The sequence below is a fragment of the Trachymyrmex cornetzi genome, unplaced genomic scaffold (assembly GCF_001594075.2).
Source record: "Trachymyrmex cornetzi isolate Tcor2-1 unplaced genomic scaffold, Tcor1.1 scaffold797, whole genome shotgun sequence".
NCBI lineage: Eukaryota > Metazoa > Arthropoda > Insecta > Hymenoptera > Formicidae > Trachymyrmex > Trachymyrmex cornetzi.
The window spans coordinates 198,228-222,775 of NW_017300132.1; the positions used below are offsets into that span (position 1 = coordinate 198,228).

General features: G+C 28.7%; 2 protein-coding genes across 3 annotated transcripts; both read right to left on the reverse strand.

The window, feature by feature from the left end:
* Nucleotides 1-9,091: 9,091 nt before the first annotated feature.
* LOC108768442 (uncharacterized) lies at nucleotides 9,092-18,897 on the reverse strand. Of its 2 annotated transcripts, XM_018518853.1 has the most exons (3): nucleotides 18,841-18,897; nucleotides 10,461-10,817; nucleotides 9,092-9,651 (listed from the first exon to the last, which is right to left on the reverse strand). In XM_018518853.1, the coding sequence occupies exons 2-3, from the start codon at nucleotides 10,512-10,514 to the stop codon at nucleotides 9,244-9,246; spliced, it is 462 nt and encodes a 153-aa protein (XP_018374355.1). In that variant the 5' UTR covers nucleotides 10,515-10,817; nucleotides 18,841-18,897; the 3' UTR covers nucleotides 9,092-9,243. The 2 variants fall into 2 exon arrangements, with proteins under 2 accessions (XP_018374355.1, XP_018374354.1); XM_018518852.1 differs by lacking the exon at nucleotides 18,841-18,897 and having other exon boundaries at nucleotides 10,461-10,943.
* Nucleotides 18,898-21,598: 2,701 nt separating this feature from the next.
* Nucleotides 21,599-23,619, reverse strand: LOC108768438 (spore wall protein 2-like). The gene is made up of 3 exons (XM_018518849.1): nucleotides 23,538-23,619; nucleotides 23,351-23,444; nucleotides 21,599-22,832 (listed from the first exon to the last, which is right to left on the reverse strand). The coding sequence occupies exons 1-3, from the start codon at nucleotides 23,556-23,558 to the stop codon at nucleotides 21,625-21,627; spliced, it is 1,323 nt and encodes a 440-aa protein (XP_018374351.1). The 5' UTR covers nucleotides 23,559-23,619; the 3' UTR covers nucleotides 21,599-21,624.
* Between the last annotated feature and the right edge of the window lie 929 nt (nucleotides 23,620-24,548).

A 24,548-nucleotide genomic window follows, 5' to 3' on the forward strand; every position in this document is an offset into this window, starting at 1 on the left:
GTCTACAAAGAAATACGTAAATTTGCGTAGAAAATTCTACAACTTTTTTAAAGTAAATGTCTTATTTCTGAGCAAATTGATAACAAATTTGGTTGTTATGAAAAGGTAACTAAAAAAATATTTTGTAGTCTTGATCTAAAGAATAAATAGTGAATATAACAGTATTTTTTAGAAATTTTTATAGCCGGCGCGGACGTAGAATTATTTTTAGATTTTTACTTTTACTACAGTAAATGTATGTCTTTTGATAATATGTGTCTCTTTTACTACAGTAAATGTATATCTTTTGATAATATGTGTCTCATTAAAGTAATTATAATTTTATTATAATAGTTTTATACGTGTGTGTGTAGAATAAAATAAAACTAAAAACAATATTATACCGATCAATTTTTTATTTAATTTTTACATAGTCTGTCTTTTACATTACTTACAATTAGTAAAATTCTCAAGCATAATTTAATCGTAAGTGCATAGACATTTCCATATTTTATAATTTGATTAGTGCAGCAGAATATTTTAATACATGTAAGATTACATTAAAGGAAAATTAGACGTAAAAAGTAACGTTTTCTGAATTAGGTTCCGAGTCCAAGTTATAGAAGAAGCATTCCAATAAACATTCATCGATGCTTGGAAATTTGTTTTATTTTTTTATTTTATATGCATTTAGTATTTTTGATGCATAAAGTATTTTAGGTTCAATTTGAGGCTCATCAGTTTTACTGTTAATTTCGTCATCAGATGATGGAGCTATCGGTTCGGCATTATCTGATGAAGGCTGTTCAGGATGATTCTCTATTATAAAACAAATTACACATATGTACAGTATTATTAACAGTGTTTGACAGAAAAAAAAAACTAAAACGAGGTTAATCATTTTCTAAAGTTTTTGGATGGTCAATACTAATCCGGTTTTCAAATCACATCATAATTTTGAGAAAAAAGGAAAGTCAATAAAGTTGTTTTTTGTCCCGTCCAGGATTTTCAAAAAACAATATTTTTGTTTATGATCATTATAAATGCCACAAACAACTATTAAATGAGAAAAAATTCGATCCATTAAGCTTATATAATAAGTAATTAATTATTAGTCTAGGTACGTCATTAGGGTACCTGAGTTCTATGGTACCTACCATCGAATTATAAACATTTGTTACAAAAAATATTTAAAAGTCACGATTGTAATGTTTAATATGTTCAAAAAAACTTAAAATTAAAAAATATAATTAAAAAGCAGAATGAAAAAATAATAAAATAAAGAAATAGAAAATATTGAAACCTTTACACAATGATCACAATCTTAACGCGATATAGAGGCAGAGCCTGTAGGCAATTATTAATGATTTGTTTGTTATGAGCCATATGTTAAACAATACAAAATTTTTAAAGATTGAAGTCTCGAAGAACTTCGAAATTTCAATACTTCGATACTTTAATCTTCAAAGCTTTGAAGAATAAAAGTTATACAACTATTAAATTAATGTAATTAATAGTAACGAATATATTTTCATGAAAAAACACATACAAATACATATATTTATGAATATATACGTATTGCGAGTATATTTTTATACCTATTATTTTTTATTCACACAAATATATTTTTTAAAACTTCAAATGCACCTTAAATTTTGACAGTTCGAAGTGAACTTTGAAGATTTTAATTTTTTTTCGAAGCTTCGGAGTTGTCAAAGTAACAGTATTAGACTTTTAAAAATAGCTCTTTTTGCAATTTTAATTGCAAATTTCTCAAAATTGTGACATGATCAAGTAATTCAATGAACGGATTTGTATTCATCATCCAAAAAATAAGAAAAAATGACTAGCCTTATTCCGATGTATTCGAAAAAAATCGATTTATGTCAAATAGTGTAATTAACGCACTTCTTATTGTAAATATATAACTATTAAATATTGTTAAATGCAAAAACGTGTTACCATGTTCATGCTCATGTTTAGCATAACAATGCGCCAGCATCATCATTAATAAGGAAAATACGACCTGAAATTTTTCAAATAAGTTGTATGAAATTTATTTAAAATATTTCTGAACTTTGCCTTTACCTAAAATATTTTAGGAATTATTTATAATTTCAGTTTTGCCAAAAATGTTCTTTAAAATACTTTGTATTTTAGTTGATTAGGATTTGTATCAAATACAAATGGGAAAGAAATTATTTGAAAGAGGACGAGAATAAATCATGATAAGAGTAAGCCCTAAAAAATTATAAAGATAGAGTTCAAGAACTTTTTCAACAGAGACTTTGATTTTATAAACTTGCAGAAATTGTAATAGTTAAACAGCAATTACTGAATAAAACTTACGACGTATTTCAAAGAAGCCATCTTAAGGAATTCGTGTATTTCCTCGTTCTTTCTCTGAACTAACTATAAGAAATAGAGCGAAATTGTAATAGGTATATTAATATATTACAATATAATTCGGATTAATATATCAATTGGAGTGTTACGTTTTTAAAAACAGTATGTATATTTACCTAATATATGCCAAGACAACTGCTGGCTCAGAAACGCAATAAGAAACGAATATTTTCTGTCGCTCGTTATTGCTGTAAGAACTATATATACTATTGCTATCATATTAATTATATTATTGATTAGACTTTTGTAAGCGTAATGCGTCGTTTATGAACATGCATCAGGAAGTTTGATATCTAAATTACTAGGAAATTGAATATCAGACCTTGTAGCATTTCAGTAGTAATAATAAGCAATTTTTATCTTAACTCTTACTTCCTTTCGTCGTTTTTTGTTTCTTATATCTGCATCGAAGAGTCATTCGAGTTTTATGCTTCTATGAAAAGATTACATTGTAATAAGATGGTTTTTAACCGTAATGTTACTTAGTTTCAAGAATTAATTATATTGATATTATTTGAATTACATAAGAGCTTAAAGTTTCTTTTAATGTTTGCTTCAATATTTTAGAAGGTTGGAATATATTTTAGTACCTACTATCACTTTTTTTTTCATTATTGGAAGTGTCTTTTAGATAAACTCTATAATAGAAAGAATTGCTTATGAGAAAATCGGTGAGATTGCAACTGGCAATCCGTGGAAAATCCGCGAAAGAGGATTGAAAAAGTCACCGTGGAAATACAGTCGCCGAAGTTGTCCGTAAGCGCGAGCAAACTTTATTGTACTTCATCAACCGAGTGGTCGAAGGGGTGCTTGTTACGTCGGAAGTAGTCGTCGCCGCGTGCTTGATGAGAAAAGTTTAATCTACTAGCCCGTAATGCGTTTTTATGTCACTGGTAAAATATGAATCGAGTTGCATCGAGCTGTTTTTGAATAATGTCGCTACCGATCATTTTGTATTTAAAATAAATATACGGAGAGAATTTCGTTTTAAAATTTACTCCGAAAATATGGTAGTTGTGACACAATACAATATTTTAAAGATTTTTACCATGTACTTTAGTAAAATTAATCAAACTTATTTTGTATAACTTTATTGTAATTTTATTAATGAATGAGAGAGATTTACATTAAAATTTTTGGAAATATAATGTTGTCCCACGACTATCATATTTTCAAGGTAAAATTTAAGAAAAAATTCTCTCCGTCATAGCTAGTTTGTATAAATGTACACTGAGAGAAAGGATTTTGTTAATTTAGCAAGCCACCAGTACCTTTAACCGGTGATCGGTAAATATGTAACAACAAATTATGTTGTTGTGATTGCTGCTAGTCTGCTATACCAACCAATTATTAGTAATAGAAACAAACTATATAGAATCTAATCTATCTTTTGGATAGACTTTAGCTCGTTTACATAGAATTCGTAGATGATCGTGGAGTCTTAAGTTGTAGGAAACCGACCAGCACAGTCAAATATAGGAAGAATACTTGACTAGGATTAATCAATTTCTTACGATTTGAGACCCTGCAACCGTCTACGACTTTTATATATATATGAGCCTCTTATTTGCTAGCGATACAACATTGACGAATTAATTTGCAATCGTAACAAATCGATTGTTTTTTTAACAAATATCACATTTGCTTTCCCTTGATTTGTTCTTATAACAAAATCTTTTCTCTCAGTGTACTTTCGATTCTTCATAAATTTTAATTTTTGTCTATCTGATTCCAATAACTATTGAAAACCTAATGCAAAAGTATGCAAGCATGTAGCTGTTTTACAAATAAATTTATACATGATCATGTATAAAACGTTTATACTTTTTTTTATCATTGCGAGTCATTTTTTTGTTCCGTTTTCTGAAAAAAGGACCTGCATGATAACGCTACGTGAAATCGCATGACAACGCCAACCATCGAGCTACCCATGCACCACACGTCCGAAACGAACCGAGTTATGCAAATTCGCGTACACGCAACTCTGTATCCGTTCTCATTGGTTCGGGACGAATGCATCGTTGATATTGTTCTCAAATCACTCGATGTGCTGACATGGAACACGAGAATGAACGCGCCGTGATAGTAGTCGACGATAACACGCTCGATACGATTACGCTCTCGAAATGATACGATCCGATTGGAAATAGATTGATTTATTGTGCGTTCAGCAATACGTCTAAATTACTTGCATGATTTTGCATGAACAATACATCATATTGCACACAATCACATACACAAATAATGTGTGTGTGTCTGCCTTTTTAAGCTCAAGTAATTACAGAGTAACATTATTGAATTTGTCATTTCTTAATTAATTTTTCTGAATATATAGATATACAATACATTTTGTGATAGATATTTGTCGTATTATTTATATTGCCAATCATTACCAATACAATTAATTTGGCGGTTTTTATTATGTATAGCTTGTTTTATAAAATACGAATAAAAAAATGTATGATATTTAAAAATAACAGGTGAGGGTATATATATATATATATATGTATATATATACATATATATCCGCGGTAATCATTGCATAATTTTTGTACATATATTCAAGTATCCATTACATTACTTTACAATGATTTTGAACGTTTCGACTTCCTTCAAGCCATAATCAGCAAAGAGAAATGAAATAAAAAGTAAAAAATTAAATTAAATACAAATTAAATATTAATTGTCATCTGTTATTAATAGTAACTTTTCCTGTGTCGTTTTACGATAATACAGTTATACGGATAATACACTTAGTTTAGTAGTAAAATGTTTGCGAATAGCTACATATTGTATTCTATGTAAAAGCAATATGCATTAAATTTCTACAGTACGTGCTTTAACTGTGATTGCGATTCGAATATCCGTGGTTGGACCATCATTGGATCAGCAGATATCGTAGATAATGACGATGCAACCATTATATTTCAATCAGATTTCTTAGTCTACATATGTATTTACGACCGCCAACAAAAACATCTCCAAAAATAACTACTAGTTGTAAATGCTTATAATAAAATCTTTATTATATTTTTATTTAAATAGAAACATTGCGTAAAAATTTGTAATGAAAAATATTGCTCAACAAAATGTAGAAATATTCTCGAGAAACATTTAATATGGAAATAACGCTATCGGGAAGCTACTGAAATTAAACATTCGATGCCTGGTTCGATGCTGCTAAATAGAAATTCCCGACATTCCGTAATCCTCTTCAACTATTAATTTGATCGTGTCGTAGAGGGAGTGTGCTAACAATGAAACTTACTGAAATTGAAATTGCATTTGACTTATTAATAAAGTGACAACTGCCACGTTAATATGCAACATTATTTTGATAATTGAGTTATCAATTACAATGGTTTTTCGAAATTATTTTATCTCTTAAAAATTCTTTACGGGTAGGAAATCTAATCATTAAAATAAGACTTGTATTTTTTTGAAAGCAGTGAAAAGTAAAGACAAAAGTGTCGAAACTACATATCTATTCGTTCACTTAGGTTTGTTCATTTATATTTATAATGCAAATAACTACGATTGGAACACGTGTCAGGAAGACAATGATTCATAGAAAATGATAAAATGGCGATATCACTGACATTGAAAATTGTTAATTACTTCCCTATTTGTTATCTTCGACAATATATCTAATTGTCGCAGTACTTATGTCAGTTAGAATTTAAATGGCCATTTATCTGTCATTTTCGTTCAAGGAACAAAATGTTAATTTTCTGTTGCACAACGCTTCTCGTTAAATTAATTTATTGCTACATCATTTATACAACATTGTAACAATAAATCAAATTATTTGCATACATAATATTTATAAAATAAAGTAACCAGACCCTAGTACCTAATACAACCTACGCGCTGTAGATAATTATAAATTCAACATATATGACACTAACAAGTCGTACAAACTATCTGTCTGACTCAATTGCATCAACTTTTTGCGTCATTCTATTGTCAGTAAAGCAAAACGTTATAGTCATAATGTAATATTTTGTAGGTAAATAATTTCTTTCTATAACTACCAAGAAATTGTTATTAATTTCCATAGTTTATTTTATTGTAACTGTACATTTGCATTTTACAACACTGTATTTAATTTATATTTTTGTCACAATGTTTTGTTTATAATTAAGAAACTCTTTGTAAGTCCTATCGAAAATAAAAATCGGAGCGTAAGTCGAACGTAAGGAAAGAGTAATAAAAGCTTCTTGGAAGCAAAAATTGAGACAATGGAACGTAAGAGAAACGCCTCTTTTACACTTTGTTGTTTCAATTTTCGCTTTTTAGAAGTTTTGTTTGCGCTTCTGTCACTCTCCTCTTACATTCGACTTACACTCTAATTATTATTTTTGCCAGAGAGGTAACATTAATATTACTAATCACAGACATACTAAGTGTCCACATGTTAATTGCAATGGTTTTTTCCTACTGTTATTATTTCAGACCATAGATTCCACTTCACCTGCTAAACATTGTGGACATAAGTAGATAAATTGATTGTTTATAAAACAGTTCTTGTGTTTCTTAGATATCAATAAATATATCAATAAATTATAATATCATACAAAAGTGACATTGGATCCTTTTGTTTTTCATTTTTCTAATATGTTTTTACGAAAGTGAAAAACATGTACTCTTAGGTCATATTAGGTACATATGTAAATGCTATTTTCTAAAAATCTTAATCTTTTTAAAATCACTGTACTTATATAAATATTTAAAAATGTCATATTTTTTAACATTTAGAAATATTTCTTTTTTTAAACCAGATCATTAATTTTTAATTTTGGACTTACAATCAGTAAAAAATTGGAAAACATTACAAAGCTTAAGTAGGTAGGATATACAAAGTCCGGTTATTTTAATTTATTAAAATTAATTGCATTATTCTACGTAAATAGCATAATTAGCACGTAAATTATATGTAAATCAATATAATACAAGCCTAACATACAAGTAATGTAAATTTTACACTGGAAACATAATTTTCGACGTACTGCTTGTATTAAGTAAATATACTTAGGCTAGTTGAATTACTTTGAGCTTTCACACGCGGTGCGAATTTAGGATTGTTCATCTCTTTCAAGTTTGAACTCTTTCCAACCGCTGTAAGTAGAAACAGCACTCCAGAATATACATTTGCGATTTTTCTTTACTATAATCTGGAATTTTATTTTGACATGCTAAAGCAGAATGTGCAGATTAGCATTAATTTAAACATTAAGAAGAATATATTTATATTTATCACATACGATACATATGTGAGATAAATATAATAAAAAGGTTATGCAAATTCGCGTACGTAAAAAAATCACACATCATTTATCTTTAAATAACAATTTACCATTGTATATATAGAAAAGAGAGTTCATAAAAATTTTGTCGTTAAATGAGCTTGTATCAAATCATAAATAAAGAAACGAGTAAAGTTATCTTATAATTAGAAAGGCGCAATTTGCCTACAAAATAAGTGCCTACAGCTCTATTTGTGCATGATCGTATTGTCCACAATACATCGCACATATGACTATATGCCATTTTGTGCACTGAACCGTGTATTGCGCGCGCGTACACGTGTCACATTGCGCATATGGTCATATATGATACATATGAGGAATACATTTTGGATATAATACATATTGGATATGTAAAATAAAAAAGTTATACTCTCAACTTATACGTATTCCGTTTATGATTGAGTATTAATGAAATAATTATTTTTACATCTATTACATAAGCGGTTCTGTACCTATATCTTTAATGATAACATAAATATATAATAAACGCAATGATATCTAATTTTTTGACAGTTCTAATCTTCTGTTCGGTTTTTGCAATATTTTTTTTAGCATGTTATAATGCAACAATATTTATCTATTACATAAAACAGCAGACTATGCTCGGTTATCATCGGAGTTCTACGAACATAATATGCAATACTGCACATATGATAGCAATGTGCATAGACGCAATACAATCGTATACACGACACGATTATATGCACAAAGTCATATATGTGGTTTGGGATGCTTTCCAGCAAGAGACACAGTTGCACAGTGTAACACAGTAAATCATTACATTTATATTGTTTGTTAATGTTAAATGAAGGTGATCACTGTGACATGTCACATTATGTCGCTTACTGGAAAGCACTATTAGTATGTAACGTGACACGTGTGCAGTATGGTCGTGTCCAATACGCTGTGCACAATACGGTCGCGTGTACAATGTGTTGTGTGCATTATAGTTGTGTGTGCAATATGGTTATGTGCAACGAAGTTGCAGGTAATTATTTTGTAGGCAAACAGGAGCCTTCTTTTATAATTCCAAAATAATAAATGTTAGTATCTCTCTATCGTTGACATAGTATATTCGAAAAATATAACTCATTTATTGTTTGTCGTTCAGATTACATATCCTATATATTTGGTTGATGATAAATAAATGTTTAGTTGTTTTATAAAAAAATTTATTTATTTTTATAGTCATTTAAAAATAGCAAATAAATTGAAATTAAAAGACAGACGTATCGCAGTTAAAAGTTATACTTGTATAAAATTAATGAGATATACATATAATTATGTCAAATTAATAATATATATCGTAAAAAAACAACAGTTTATTATTTTATTTCAAGAAATAAATATTACAACTATTGTTTAATTAACAAACGTTGAAATTACATGTTGCTTATTTTACTCTATTATTTCGATGTACTTAATCAAACTTACTAACAGTAAGTATATTAAGGACTTTGTGTAAATCTTGTATTATATATTAGGCATTAATTGTTAGATAATATAATAATTGTTCAGTGTCGTTATTTTACAGTGAGTTGCGAGCTTATTATGTACGCGAGTACTTTGCTAATCTTCCAGATGCAGCAGAACTTGCAGCTCCAGCGGAAGCAGCACCAATACCATCACCAATACCTTTATAATTGTTATTGCCTATAGGACGTGGCGGTATTAGACGGCTAGAGCCAGGAACATTCGGTGCTAGACGCGCAACATTCGGCCATATATCTCCATGTATGACACGATGTAATATAGGATATTCAGGTGGAATATTTATACGTTGACCAAAACGGGTACGGAAGTAATCAATATAATTTCTGAAGCCGTTGAAAGCACTTGATGCTGCATTAGCTGCTGATGTCACAAAATTATGAGATAACTCGCGAATGGGTATACCTGGAAACTCTGAGACAACGTCTTCGTGAAACAGTCCTGGTATAATTCCTCCATGTATCATCTGTAAAAATTGTGCAAAATATTGTTAACAAATACAGCACTACATCGAAAAATCTACAAGAAATATATACGATCGATGAGTCATTAAATAACTTTAAGTTTGCTCTCAAAAATTAAGGTGGAATATATTAAAATTACTTATTGGTTCACTTATATACAAAGTGTTCATAAAAAAATATTTAACGTTTATAGATAATACACATTATACTGACAATGAGTAAAGAAGATCACTAAGGCTTTTTTATTCTGTATTAATGATGTGTATTATCACATAAATTCTAAATGTTTTTTTGTAAAGTCTGTATATGTATATTTCGCATAACTTTTCTGCATATGATATTATAAACTATAATGTTCTTTTCTATTTAATATAGTTTTACAATCAACGAACAAATGTTCGCTGTTATATTTTACACGATTTAAATTAAATTTAAATGTATTACTGAAACATATATGTAACTTTAATTTATTTATAATATTAATTTAATTTACAATTGAGGAGATGGGCGGAATAAAGGCATAATTCTACTTAGGCCCTTTTTTCGGTAATTAGTTTTTTCATGTAATATTGATCATAATACAGAAGTATTGTAACATGTAATTTCTTAAAAACATTACATAAATTTATTTAATATATTGTACCCATTTGTGTATATAATAAAAAAGTAGCAAGTTATTTTAATTTGTATTAATATCAAGATTTTGTAATTAGGCTTTTATTCTGCCCATCCCCTCTATATTCAATTAATATATCAATTAATTTGTGTATTTCAGAATATTGTTTTAGAGAGACGTGGTATATTTACGTACATTTGCAGAAATGAGTGACAGGAATATCGCAGAAATGATGTGACTTCGAGCCATGATGAGAAATTGGATTCGAATAACGTGTAAACGTAAATGACTTTAGTACTGAATTGTTAATTGCACACAACTAATTTTTTTTGTTTCAGAATATCTTTTTATATGCTGGAATGATGTATTTTTTGCACAAAATCCACGTCTCAATGAATCTTTAAACATTGATATGTCTCGTTCTGGCAATTATTGGTTTTGAATATGTCGCACGATTACGATTGCGATTATTTGTATCAATGTGCATGCGATAATATAAGCAAGATTGTCTTAATCGGTCTCACGTACGGTGATCTCATATTTCGACGTGTCCTTGAAATACGTATAATCGAAATGCAATCGAATTGAGTTTAAGTAAGTTGATATATGTAAACTAAATTGAAAGGATAGGAGCCAGTCGAGTCCAAACACCAGTTAAAGTTGTGTATTAAATTTTTATTCTTATTTTAATATGTCCATACGTTTCGATCCTTGAATTGGATCCTTATCAATGGTAACTTTAAAAATGTATATCATATATGTAAACTAAAACATACACGAATAAAAGGGAGAGAGAGATTCAAAAATTTAATAATAATGTACATACATAATATAATTTTCGTAATTAATAGCTTTGTAAATAATTATTCATTTAATATACTTATTAATCCACTTTAAAAAAAATTGTGGAATAAAATGGTTATAACAAATTCTTCAGTGAACAATTATAGACGATGATATATTGTATTAAGAAACGTAAACAGAGAGATAATGAGTTTTAAATAATTTTTTTATTTTTTGGGGAAAGCACACAAAATAAAGTCTATGGAATTTTGGTATTTAAATCGACAATACAATTTCATGGCACATATAACATTCGAAAATTATTGCAAATTTTAATTAGGACTAAATTAAATATCTTGTCTTCCCTCTCTGTGCAATATTACAAGCATGAAACACATACATGCTTTATCGTGTTGATCGTGTGTAAAGAAGCATTTCTCTTCTTCTCTTCAATTAATTCTAAATTAAAATAAATTAGAAATATATATATTAACCAGGATTGGTAAAGAATGTTTTTTTTTAAGAATAAAACATATTATGTTTCTTCTTGAATATGTTTTTAATGCTTCAAATATGCTTTGAACAGTACTATAAAAAAAAACATATTTAAAACATATTAAAAACATCAATTAAGCATGTTTTAAACTGTTTAAAACACGTTTAAAACGTTTTTTTTACCAACCCTGATATTAACATATATTTGTAGCGGCTCATAAATAGGTACAATCTTTCATCATATTATACAAAGTTATTTATCTTTTATTAATCCGCCTATTATTTTAACAAAGGCTAATCCTATAGAGAGACAGCTTAATGTTGCTTTATGCATAAATTTTGTACTATTCTTGATATTTAATGTATAAGATATTTAATGTTGCAAATTAAGAAAATGTCTTAAATGAAATTTTTATCAAGGTAAAATTTAATCAAAAAGAAATCTATGAAATTTTTTTTGCTTTCTATGTTTCTTTAGTATAGTTTCTCGTATTATATCTTTTTGTAACCAACGCTATTTTGTATATTTTAATATATTATTTTTTGCGTATGGAAAATAATTACGTCATTATAAGAAATTATAAATAATAATTAATTATTACAAGGACACAAAATGTAACGATATATGTGTGTTAGGTGTCAGATAATTTTTACAGAGCTGCGCATTAATATGGGAGGATCTGTATGCGACGTTGCATTATGGAAATATCGAAATTCGTTCATTCTTAAACTGCATTTGTATCATTGTCATCGGGTACCTCAGTATTGTTATCGTGATAACAAGGCCTTAAATGAAGGCAATTACGTGGAAAATGTCGAAATACATAACAAATGACAATCAACAATCGAACGACAATAATTTGATGACATGAATAACTTCTGCTGTGGCTGTGAAGTCATTATAATTTGGAATCAAACGATTTAATCGATTCGTTTATCCATTTTTAATATCTTCGAGAGAGTCGTTTGTATAATACTGTGCTTATTCGCGTTTGGCAATTAATTATTGGGAAAAAATACTTTATATTATATTGTTTTGCTCTTTTTATGTGTTTCTATCCTAAAGTATTAATTAATATTATTAATAGTATATATTCGACAAATTTTTAATCATGTACAAATACTTTTTTAGATTGAACGGCAAATAATATCTATTATTTATAGCGTTTCTAAATCATCAATAAGCCTTTTTTTTCTTATTTTATTTATTATATAACAAAATTATTAATCTCGAAATGTTTCAGTACTTACTTATTCTCAGATTTATCAATCACATATAAATTATTGAGATAAAAAAAAGTAAAAGTTTAAGATATATTAATAAATTTTGTTATATGAATAAAATGACAAATATAACCTCGTTTGTAATAATTTGTAAACGCTGGTTAATAACGGAATATTATTTGTCGTTCAAAGTAAATAGGTTTATTTTCCGTCAATATTTTGGTACGCCCTGTATCTAAATATCGGATTGATAAAACGTTCACGTGGATGTTGCACACTCGTGATTTTTTTATCTCGCTTACAACAGGGCACGTAAAGTTAACGAGCAATTCCGTAGAACACATCGGCGTATTTTTCTCGTTGCACGCACGCTCACAGATGTAACAAACCGCGCGGGGTAACAATGAAATACAATTAACCAGACAATTTTACGCGAGTACGGAGAAAAACAGGAGAGGTATTTCCCGCTAGTAATCCTCATAATGGCATAACGCAACGGACCTGATGCACTTTGCTCTAATGCACTCAGCATTGCAACCGTCAACAGTGTACTGGATGGAACGCTTGAAATTAATATCTCGTTGTAGGATATCGTTGGAAATTCTAACGGACAATAATGAGAATGTTAAAATTTGTATATATTTTTTTTATATTTCCAGTCTCTCTAGGACGGTTTTATTCTATTTTAAACGTTATTATATAATCTAAATGTTGCTATAATATTCGATAAAAATTGTATAATTCAAAATGCGTGTATTATTTACACAGAATTGCGAAATTCATGCTTATATCTACAGTATTTCATTTTTAAGAGAAATGCGAATGTTTAAGAGAGAAAGAATTCAAGAGTGCTTATTAAAAATTTCAGCTTAAGATAGGCTGCATGCGCGACTGTATGTTCTCTTAAACAAAACCTTCCGCAAGATAACGATATCACGGTCACGAAGAAGAATCGCAGGCGTTCGTGAATTTTCCAGCTGCGACAACATCACCGATAATGTTTTTAATTTTACATGCCTACATGCCGATAAACCTGACAATTTAAATGCAGCGTCAGACGAATGTCCGAATTTAGATTTATTCGTTTATAGGATCTAGCCAAAATGGATCGTCCCATAATATGCAAACAATAGTATAAAAGATCTCGCCGTGTTTCGATATCGGAGATTTTCAGAATGAGAAGAAGAGGAAGATTCGATAACGTCATACAATTAATGTAAAATATTCTCGCCACAAAATGATTTAATCTTGACTATCTCACGGTAATTACGTTAATTCAATCTGTATTTAAATCTACATTTGATATCTACGAGCCAATAATTTTTCATAATTGCTCATTCGAATAGTTAAAAGGAAAGATAAAACATTTCGAAGACAAATGCGTATATTATACGAATTTATATATCTTTTAGAAAGTAATTAATTATTTGTTTGACTTATTGCCAAGACTTTCTCTCAACAATTATGTTTGCAAAAAATTATGTTTGTTAATTAAATTGAATATTTAATTCGAGACCTAATCTCTTGACGGTAATATTAACTTCAATATTAAATCAACTATCTTTCGAGGAGTTTATATTCGTTGAGAGACTCTTTTAATGTTTGCCTTTCCGTTACGCCATTGCGAAAGATATAGAAAGAATCTAAGAAGGGTCCTAATCTGATGGCAAAGGACGACGCCAGACGAAGATTAATGGTCCCATGATACTGGATCTCGCCAGACTTCTTCATACAATTTGTACGAAACTTGCGATCATATTTTTCAACTATAAAAAATATCTAGAATGTTGAAATATTATAGAATATTTAGCACTGAGAACAATTTAGAAACTTTTTGAATAATTTTGATAATTTTCTGAGATACATTAAAATATTCGTATGCGCAGAATCTCAACATTGCTTAATATTATATATTGTATCAAGTGCTAATAATTTTTTCTCTCTTCAAGTACTATAATATCTTCATTACAAAAATTAATTTTCTGCACGTCGTAGGATTTGAGTTTTTGTTTCTATTTGAAATACATTTTCTTTTTAATCTATTTTTATGATGATAGGCAAGACACAGTGCCGTATTAAGATATGTGTTGAGTGAACTGTAGTCCACGGCGGACAATTTTAGAGATATTTTTATTAGTTAAGCATTAAAATAATGTTATTCATATATGATTTAAAGTTACTAGACAAACAAGATGATTCATAATGCGCAATTCATAGTGAAGAAAGACTAAATTCGCTTTCTATTTTTTATATATCGTATTCGAAATTTTTTACATCATGTAAAAACGTGCTCGAAAAATTTCAACTTATGGACGTGGATTAATGCGGCCCTGATAGACACACGAAGCATTCTAATGGTCATTCTTTTGTTTGTCGAAAACAAAACTGAGGCCAAATTGAAAAGAATGGTAGCCGTTTGGACATCAAAATGTCGATAGTTACAGAGTTATTTCACATGGAGAATTTATTCTGAAAAAAAAAAAGACTTATTTATTGCGAACAAATTCCAGAAGTATAGAAACACGCGTAACAAAAGTCTAATTATAATTAATTAAAAAAATATTACGTGAGAAAATCTTTATTTAACACATTTATATTAATAGATTTATTAATAGAATATAATTTGACAACTGTAGAAATTCGATACATTAACATATTTTTATTAGAATATACAAGGCAGCACTTGTGTAATGTATGAAACATAAATTTTATTGGAATCTGTTATTTCATGTGTGGAAATCTCCCCAAATACAACATAATACATTGGTGCAGAAGAATAATATTTAAATAAATGCCGGCGGATATAAACTCTCAGTCTATTAAATTATAAAAATTGTGTTAACGAAAACATTAGAGAGTATAATTGTCTTTAAATGCGATAAATGCTTCTAATTTATAAATTAGATGTAATAATTTCTTATTATTGACAATTATTGTCATACATATATATGTTACATGTTATTTGTTCTTTAGAAAATGAGGATTGTTATAATTGAATACAATAGATATTAGAAGTAATTAATTTTTTCAAAATAAACAATAATGCAAATAATAATAAAATTAATAAAATATAGATTTATTTATAGAATAGTAACTTTGACTGTATAGACATTTTTCCATAATTTTTTACTCATCCTATGGACATGATCATTTTATTCTCATCTTATCGATCTCAAGAGGTCCTACCATTGGTTTTCCATCTATTCTCGTTACGATCGCGTCCGTTTTCCTATCATCTCTGTAATCTGCTTCTCGCATACATATCGCGTCGCCCAAGGCCATTATCAAACAGTTATCAATTTTAAATTTGATCTTTGTGACGCTCAACGTCTCGGACGATTTATGGCCCGTTGAAGAAAAACTGCGACATTTACGCGAATTCGTGCAAAATTGGTTTTATAATAAAATATTTTTATTGTGAAATAAATGTAGATCAGATGCGATGATATAATCAACAATAATAGTTGATTAAATAGGAGATGCAATATTCAAGAGAAAAACATCATATTTAATCAAGACTTGTGATTTTATGCAATTTCCAGTTCATGCAAAGTAAAAGATAAAATATAAGGCATGCAACTTCGTGTCATCACGGAAAATTATACAATCTTAGAAAATACTTTTAGAAACGGGTGATAAACTGTAATATTTTACTATAATGGAGTATAACATTAAGTTATGACTTATTCTGGAACAATAAAACATTATGCCGATCATTATTGCGAGCGAGTAATTGGATGCGTGCGCGCGTTCAAATATGATTCAGCAAATAAAATGTGCTGTGTTGCACCTATTTTTGATATTATCGCTGTGAATTGCCTGCACTTAACCAGTCGCTTATTGTTTGACATTTGTTTTACGTGACCATCATTATCATTACAATCAGCAAGTGTCGTAGACGATCGTCTTTGCTTGGATGCAATATGACAGAAGATTATACTCTTTTTGCTTGTATTTTCTCAACTTGAACGTAACTTTCAAAAACTTCCAAATCATCATTTTTCATCTCTTTGACGTCATTTTTTTTCAATGAGAATGATAGCTAATTTTGGATAATAGATTTATGTTCAATAGGCATAAATACATCGAAAATGATTATTTACATTTGTGTTACAAAATGGTTTTCGACAGTGTAATTAGTGTATCTTTTGTTATAAATATGTATTTATTAGATATATATTCGGAAATACACTTATCACATTTCTGCTGCTCGTTTAATTGTACCTAACTATTCTAGTTACAATTCCATCATAATTATGTTTGCCAGAATCATCATTAAAACACTGAAAAGTATCAACTTTTAATATTTTTAATATTTTATATCAATATGTACCAGAATATATATAGTATAAATATCTCGCAAGCTGGTTTTTTAATATCTATCTTATTACATTTACATGTAAAATTATTTGAGAAATTATATTATGTAAAAAAATCACATAATTCTATTTAAAAAGTGGAGGGAACTTTCGTATTTTTTGCCGTCTCCACCTAGAAAAAAAAACAACGTGCCAAAATATTATATGTACCCCTCGAAACTGTTTCACTTTTGTTAATTTGAAACATTTTTCCGTATCTTCTAAATTTTTCAAGTTATTGGATTGTCTCACTTTACGTGGGCTACCCTATATATACTGTTAGTATCATACCTATTTATATTATAACTTATATTATATCAATATCTTACGTATGCATAAAGTAGATTATGGTTACTTAAAGTAATGCATATATACGCTACATATAAACGCATAATATTCTGTATCTAAATTATTAGAAAATTGTACTATATATGAGTCATCACAATAACGATAACAAACAATTTTTATCTTAAGTGTACACTCTTTTGTACGTGCACATGTGTGCAAAGGAATGCATAACACCCCTTGAAAATTCAAGAAATAGATATTTTTTAAAAGTAAAAACCTTATTTCTGAGCAAACTAAAATAAATATTAGAATTATTTCTCATTTTTACATATTACAAAATTCTTAAAAATTATAAATATCTTTGCACATAATCAAATTTGAAAATAACTATAAAAAATTCTAATATTCTTTTTAGTTTTGTCATTAACTTTATTTATTTTCTAAAAAATTTCTACTTAATTTTAATTATTTTAGACACATTGCACCTATCTTTATTATCGTGGCTAATTATTTGCATTTAATCTAACCATTTATTAAAATCGAGAAATCGTTACATAAATTAGAATTTTTTTTAATTTAGACTTTTTGTGAGGGCATATGTCAATTTTGTTCTCATATGCGGGTAGGATAACTTTCAATAGAAGTATATAATAATAAAAAATTGAATTAAATTAAAAATGTGCTTCTTTAAGAATACAAAACTTTATTCAATTATAATAAATTTATTATATTATTTTGATATTGTAATATTTTAACGCAATGAAGGAAAAATATTAATAAAAAAGGATATTTTTTACATAATTTGAAAAAATAAAGTTACGAAAACATTAAAACGAAAAGGCAATTACTTATAGAAGCACAATCAAAAATAAAATAAAATTAAAAAGAATACACAAAAATAATTATTGCTTACACTGTTCAACAAAATTTGTAACTTTCTTGTAACACGAATGTGAATAGTTATTTCCGACCTATTTATGTCTGCTGAACGCGAATCCATTATACAAATTTGGTTACTTAAAATTTTGAGAAAATTTTGAGAAAAATAATATCAAAGAAATAAAAACGGTACAAAAATATAAAATAATAATTTTGGAGATTCTCAATAGCTTTTTACACACATATATTAACGAAATACAATATGATAAGAATATTATAATATTTTTGTTATGTTGTATTTTGTCAATTTTAATATCACTTTCTAGTTTAATAAGATCTGCTTATGTTATATAAGTATAAAGTTACTTACTTTCCATATAATGCTATTAAGTTGAAATAAAATGTCTTTCTATCTTTATTATTCCTTGACCTTCTTCTAGTACAAATTAGTACCTAACTAAAAAACAATAGAGCGAAATTATAATGCAACTTGTGTTAAACATTTATATATATATATACAATATATATATATGAGAACCGATATTTACCAAATATATAGATATGCTAAGAAGATTGCTAGCACAAAGACACAACGAGAGATGAATATTCACTGTCGTATATTGCTGTAAGAACTATATATACTATTGCTATCAAACTAATTATATCATTTTCTTACGTTAATTATATACTAATTATATTATTACTAACGATAAGCATAATGTAGCAAAAATATATAAGTGCGGAACGTTTAATATCTAAACAACCAGAAAATTGTAGGGTAAGTCTAGTATTTACTTGAGGATTTACGCTGCAGAAGTCAGAAAAAAATAGAAAAAGAGTAATTTGAGTAATTTGCGCGCAATCGCTATGTTATATGTCTTTGTGTTGTACAGGATGTTCCATGAGAAGTTGAAACTAATCAGCTGTCATTTTGAAATGCATATAGGGAATATAAAATAGAAAATATTTTTTAATAGATGACAAGGCAGTTTTATTTTACATATAAAATAAATTTACGTGTGTCCTTAAAGAATATATTTCTATTTTTAATATTTTATTTATTTACTTTTTTAAAACATTATAATGATTTTCCAAAGAATTACTCATTTCTTCTCAAAATCGAATAATTTACATTTTATCATATTACGAAAAAATAAAAAATAAATATAGAAAATTTTAAGCTGAAGTGATATTAATTGTGTACAAAGGAAAATGCCATTATGAATCGACACAGGTTAATCATGTGTAAATTGCATATATTATTTAAAAGAACGTAATAAACATTTCAACTTATTTCGTTAAATTATTCTCTATTTAATGAAATCAATGATCATTGATTCAATATTATTAGGAAGGAAACAAAATCTTTTTCCTAGCTGCAATAAGTATTGTACTTTCTAAAAGTGAATTAGTGAATATTTACTGAAAAACAATAAATAATCACAAATGATTACGTAAGTTATAAGTGTAGCACTGAAGTCACTGATTCACTTTTAGAGAGTACATCTCAATAAAAGAACTTTGAAAATTTAAACTTAAAATTTACACTTTAATTTTCCTTTTGATAAAGCTTTCTACAATAATTTATTTTCAAGTTAAACAATTTTTACAAAAATAAAAATTTTTTTGAAAATGCTATACCTAATTATTTAAAAAAAATTGTCAGAAAAATGTTTAAAATATGGATTTGAAATGGATAAATTTAAGAACATTTTTATTACCTAGAAGACGACTCTTTTGAACAAAATAATAGTTAAAAGAAATTTTTTTTCACTTTTAAAGTCTTTAACGTTTTTCATTTTGTAATACATTTTTGATTATTTTTGCTGACAAGGAAAATGTTTAAACTTTAATTTGAGCTATTACTCTTTACAATAATTTTTTATTGAGTTATCACTATTGAAAAATGTTAGAAAAATTTGTTAAAATTTGATAGTGCATTTTTTTGCGGGCGAATGTATGAATTATTACAATAGTAATAACAAGCAATTTTTATCTCTAGTGTATACTTTTTTGTATATATACAAAGAAATATATAATTTATGCAGAAAAGAATTATTATTTTTATTATAATAAAATATTCTTTTTTTTTTTAAAAAAAATTAGTATAATCTTATTTCTGAGCAAAATAAATAAACATTTTCTTCTTGAAACATATTACGAAGTTTTTAAAAGTTTTATATTTAAATATGCTGACATAAAATTAAAATTTATGTAGAAAGGTGCATTATTAAATTTTAATACTTCTCAATTTTCTTATTAAATTGATTTATTTCCAGCAATTTTTATGTACGTAATTGTAAAAACGTTGCGCTTATCTTTACCACCATTGCAAATAATTGCTTGTATTTAATCAATCGCTTACGTTTAAGCGATTGTTTTATATGGTTATACCATCAATCACTATAATCACAATCATAATATTTGTAATTAAAGATGATTTTTAGTCGTCTTTGTCCAGATGCCTGGTTTGAAACTTGGCAATAATCTAACACACATTAAAAAATAATAGTAAATTTGAAAAAATACCGAAATTGTCAAATTGCCCATAAATTTTACAGCAATTTCTGGTGTATAGGTAACACTTGCATTCGATAAGGTATTTAAAAAAAGACTTAAATTAACACTGAACGTTACTAATATTATCCAGAATTATCTCAACACAATGTTACGTGAATTAATTTAATTGGAAGTAGAGTGATGGCTAAATTCTATTGGATAGTGAAAAGAAATGAAAATACTTTCATATAATCTAGATATGAAGGACAAATTGTTGATACAATAGTATTTTTCAGAAACTTTTACATTCACTTATATCTAGAACTTTTTAAAGTTTTTTTTATAATAAATTATATGTTATTTACACTACACACGATTTGTGGTTTGTACATGTACTTATCGCACAAGTACAAAACGCAATTTTGCATACCTATCGATGATATCAAACTAATTTATGTACACAAGCAGACATATGTATGAATAATTATAATTTAATTATAATAATTTTATATGTATAGAACAAAACAAAATTCAAAATAATGTTATATTGATTTTTTATTTTTATTTTTTGATACAGTAAGCCCATTACGTAATAAAGTTTCTAAACATGATAATAAATGTGCACAAAAAGGATCATATTTTATAGTTAAAAATTAGTGTAGCAGAATACTTTAATGCTTATAAGATTGTGTTCAGAGCAAAATAGGCTTAAACGTTTACTTAGTTATATATATATATATATATAATATATTATACATATATATGTTTAGAGTCTATAATAAAATAAGCTTTCCAATAATTATTCATTGGTGTTTGAAAAACTATCCTATTATTTATGCTGTGGGTGGTATAGGTGGAATGGGTAAGGGTGGAAGAGTTTGTTTGGTGGATCCGTTGTCGGAAATAGTAGTGGGTTGGTTGCCGGGAGTAGTAGGTTTGTCATCGTCGTCATCGTCGTCTCCATTGCCGGAAGGAGTGGACCCGGTCCCGGGAGTAGCGTTCCCTGAGGGTGATGAAGTTGGAGGAGTTTGTTCGGTGGACCCATTGCCGGGAATAGTAACAGTAGATTGGTTGCCTCCGTCGTTATCGTCGTCTCCTAAGGGTGGTAAAGTTGGAAGAGTTTGTTTGGTGGACCCGGTGCCGGGAATAGTAATAGTAGATTGGTCGCTTCCGTCGTCATCGTCGTCTCCTAAGGGTGGTAAAGTTGGAAGAGTTTGTTTGGTGGACCCGGTGCCGGGAATAGTAATAGTAGATTCGTCTCCGTCGTCTCCTAAGGGTGGTAAAGTTGGAAGAGTTTGTTTGGTGGACTCGTTGCCGGGAGTAGTAGATTCGTCGTTTCCGTTGCCTCCGTTGCCTCCGTTGCCTCCGTTGCCTCCGTTGCCTCCGTTGCCTCCGTTGCCTCCGTCATCTCCGTCATCTCCGTCGTCTCCGTCGTCTCCGTCGTCTCCGGCGCCTCCGTCGTCTCCGGCGCCTCCGTCGTCTCCGGCGCCTCCGTCGTCTCCGGCGTCTCCGTCGTCTCCCTCGCCTCCGTCGTCTCCATCGCCTCCATTGTCTGAGTCGTCTGAGTCGTTTGAGTCGTCTCCATCATCGTCCTCGCAATCGGGAGTAATGGGTTTGGGCTTGCACTCTTTCGGAAACTTTGGACCATGTTTATCAAGCATGAACTGTGCATGTCCTGACGCTTTCTCATTTTCCTCCTCACAAGGAGGTTCTTCTTCGGGTTTACATTCCTCATCTTCCTCCTCAGTTTCATATTCCTCATCTTCCTCCTCAAATTTACATTCTTCAACTTCCTCCTCTGTAGTACAGTCCTCAGTTTCCTTCTCATTTGTTTCCCCGTTTATCGTTATATATTCCTCAGTACATTCCTCTTCAGTAGCTTCCTCGTCTTCAATAACTTCCTCAGTACACTCCTCTTCAGTAACTTCTTCGGTACATTCCTCCTCTTCAGTAACTTCCTCAGTACACTCCTCTTCAGAAACAGGAGTTTCCTCACATTCGTCTTCATTAGTAGTAATAGGCATTTTTTCATAATTTACTTCTGTAATATAAATCAGCATTAATTGTACTGTCCCACGCAATTTGGTCTTTTTTGATCTCATGAATATAAGTAGTTGTATCCAATGTATTTTTGCCTACTGAACACGAATCCGTTATTCAAATTTCACTATCATGTATAATTTTAAGAAAAATTATGCCAAAGAGGCCAATAGACGTTATAGTACGAGCAGCAAATTTTTTAAAAATTTCGTTAGTATCGAAATATCGCCTTTTAGTTTTATGATGCATTTCACTTCGTTTCAGTATAATTTTTCGTTTTAGAAATACAGCACAATTTAAAAATAGCTTTCTTCCTATATAATACACTGAAAAAGCAGTTTATTCCGTCGTTTTTCTTAAAATTTGAACATAATAGCCAAATTTGAACAACGAATTTGTATTCAGTAGGCAAATATACACAGGAAATGATTATTCACACTTGTGCAAAATGGTATTCGAGCAACCTTGGTGTACCCTTTACTGTATATGTATTTATTAAGTATTCGGAAATATATGTACCTTGTTCTTCCTTTGACATAACGTTAGATGGATGTGAAGGACGAGCTCCAGCATTATCATATGCCAGCATCATCATTATTAAGGAAAATGTAACCTAAAAAGGTTGATATAAGTCGTAGTATCTTCAAGGTATGTCCAGGTTATTATTTGAAAAAATTGTAACAACAATCACTGAATAAAAACTTACAATAAATTTTAAGGAAGCCATTTTTTAAAGGATCTTTTCCTAATTTTTCTTGATTTTATGATACAAATCGATCACTACAAAGAAACAGAACGAAATTATAATATATTAATATATCTTAAATCCAACAACATACACGTGTCTTGGTTTTTTATTTAAATAATATGTATATCTTCCTGATATATGTCAGGGAGGCTGTCAATATAGAATGTAAAGAGAATATTTACTATTGTTCTGTTGGTAAGAACTACATATATATACTATTGCTATCATACTAATTATGTATATATCATACTAAATATATAAGATAATTATATACATTATCTTACGTAAATATAATGTAAACTGTATGTAAATGTAGAATATTCTATATCTAAATTGCTAAAAAATTATATATACTTATTCAACTTTGAGTATAGAGGAGTTCTCAAGGTCAAAAACTTTTTATGGAAATTTCCACTTTTTATCTTTTTATTCCTATATTGTTGTAGCTGACATTGAGATTTTTTCAAAACATTACAATGAAACTCTTTTTGGTCAAGTTTTTTCGAGATATGAGTTATCAAATTTCAAATACCGCCAGCATTAGCATTATCCAAATTGTTCGACCGTTCGGCTAAAATCTCTTGAATGTTGTTTAGGGACATGACCTTGATAACATTTCTTGAAATCAAGACCATTGCAGATTGTTGCTCTGAATTTGATTTTTATGTGAAAAAATAGAGCAAAATTATAACATATTATTATGTATTAAATGTTTTTAAAAACAATATACATATTTATCTAATAGCTAAGAAGACTAGAGACTGCTAGCTCATAAACAAATACTTACTATTGTATGTTATACTGTAAGAGAACTATATATACAGGGCGGACCATCTGAAGTGATCCAGTCAAATATCTCGAAAACTAGTAAGGATAGAGAAAAATGTTTCGTATGAAAAGTTTAGGGTTACACGGGGGAAGTATGGTACTGACCTTGAAAAATCCTTGGAAGGTCATTTTGAAGGTCAT

Excerpts from the sequence above, each read along its gene's own strand:
- LOC108768442 (XM_018518853.1), bottom strand. The coding sequence starts at position 10,514 with ATGGCTCGAAGTCACATCATTTCTGCGATATTCCTGTCACTCATTTCT. Across the intron at positions 9,652-10,460 it reads TGTCACTCATTTCTGCAAAT|ATGATACATGGAGGAATTAT; the intron begins GTACGTAAATAT and ends CAATTTTTACAG.
- LOC108768438 (XM_018518849.1), bottom strand. The coding sequence starts at position 23,558 with ATGGCTTCCTTAAAATTTATT. Across the intron at positions 23,445-23,537 it reads TGGCTTCCTTAAAATTTATT|GTTACATTTTCCTTAATAAT; the intron begins GTAAGTTTTTAT and ends CAACCTTTTTAG. Across the intron at positions 22,833-23,350 it reads TATGTCAAAGGAAGAACAAG|AAGTAAATTATGAAAAAATG; the intron begins GTACATATATTT and ends TTTATATTACAG.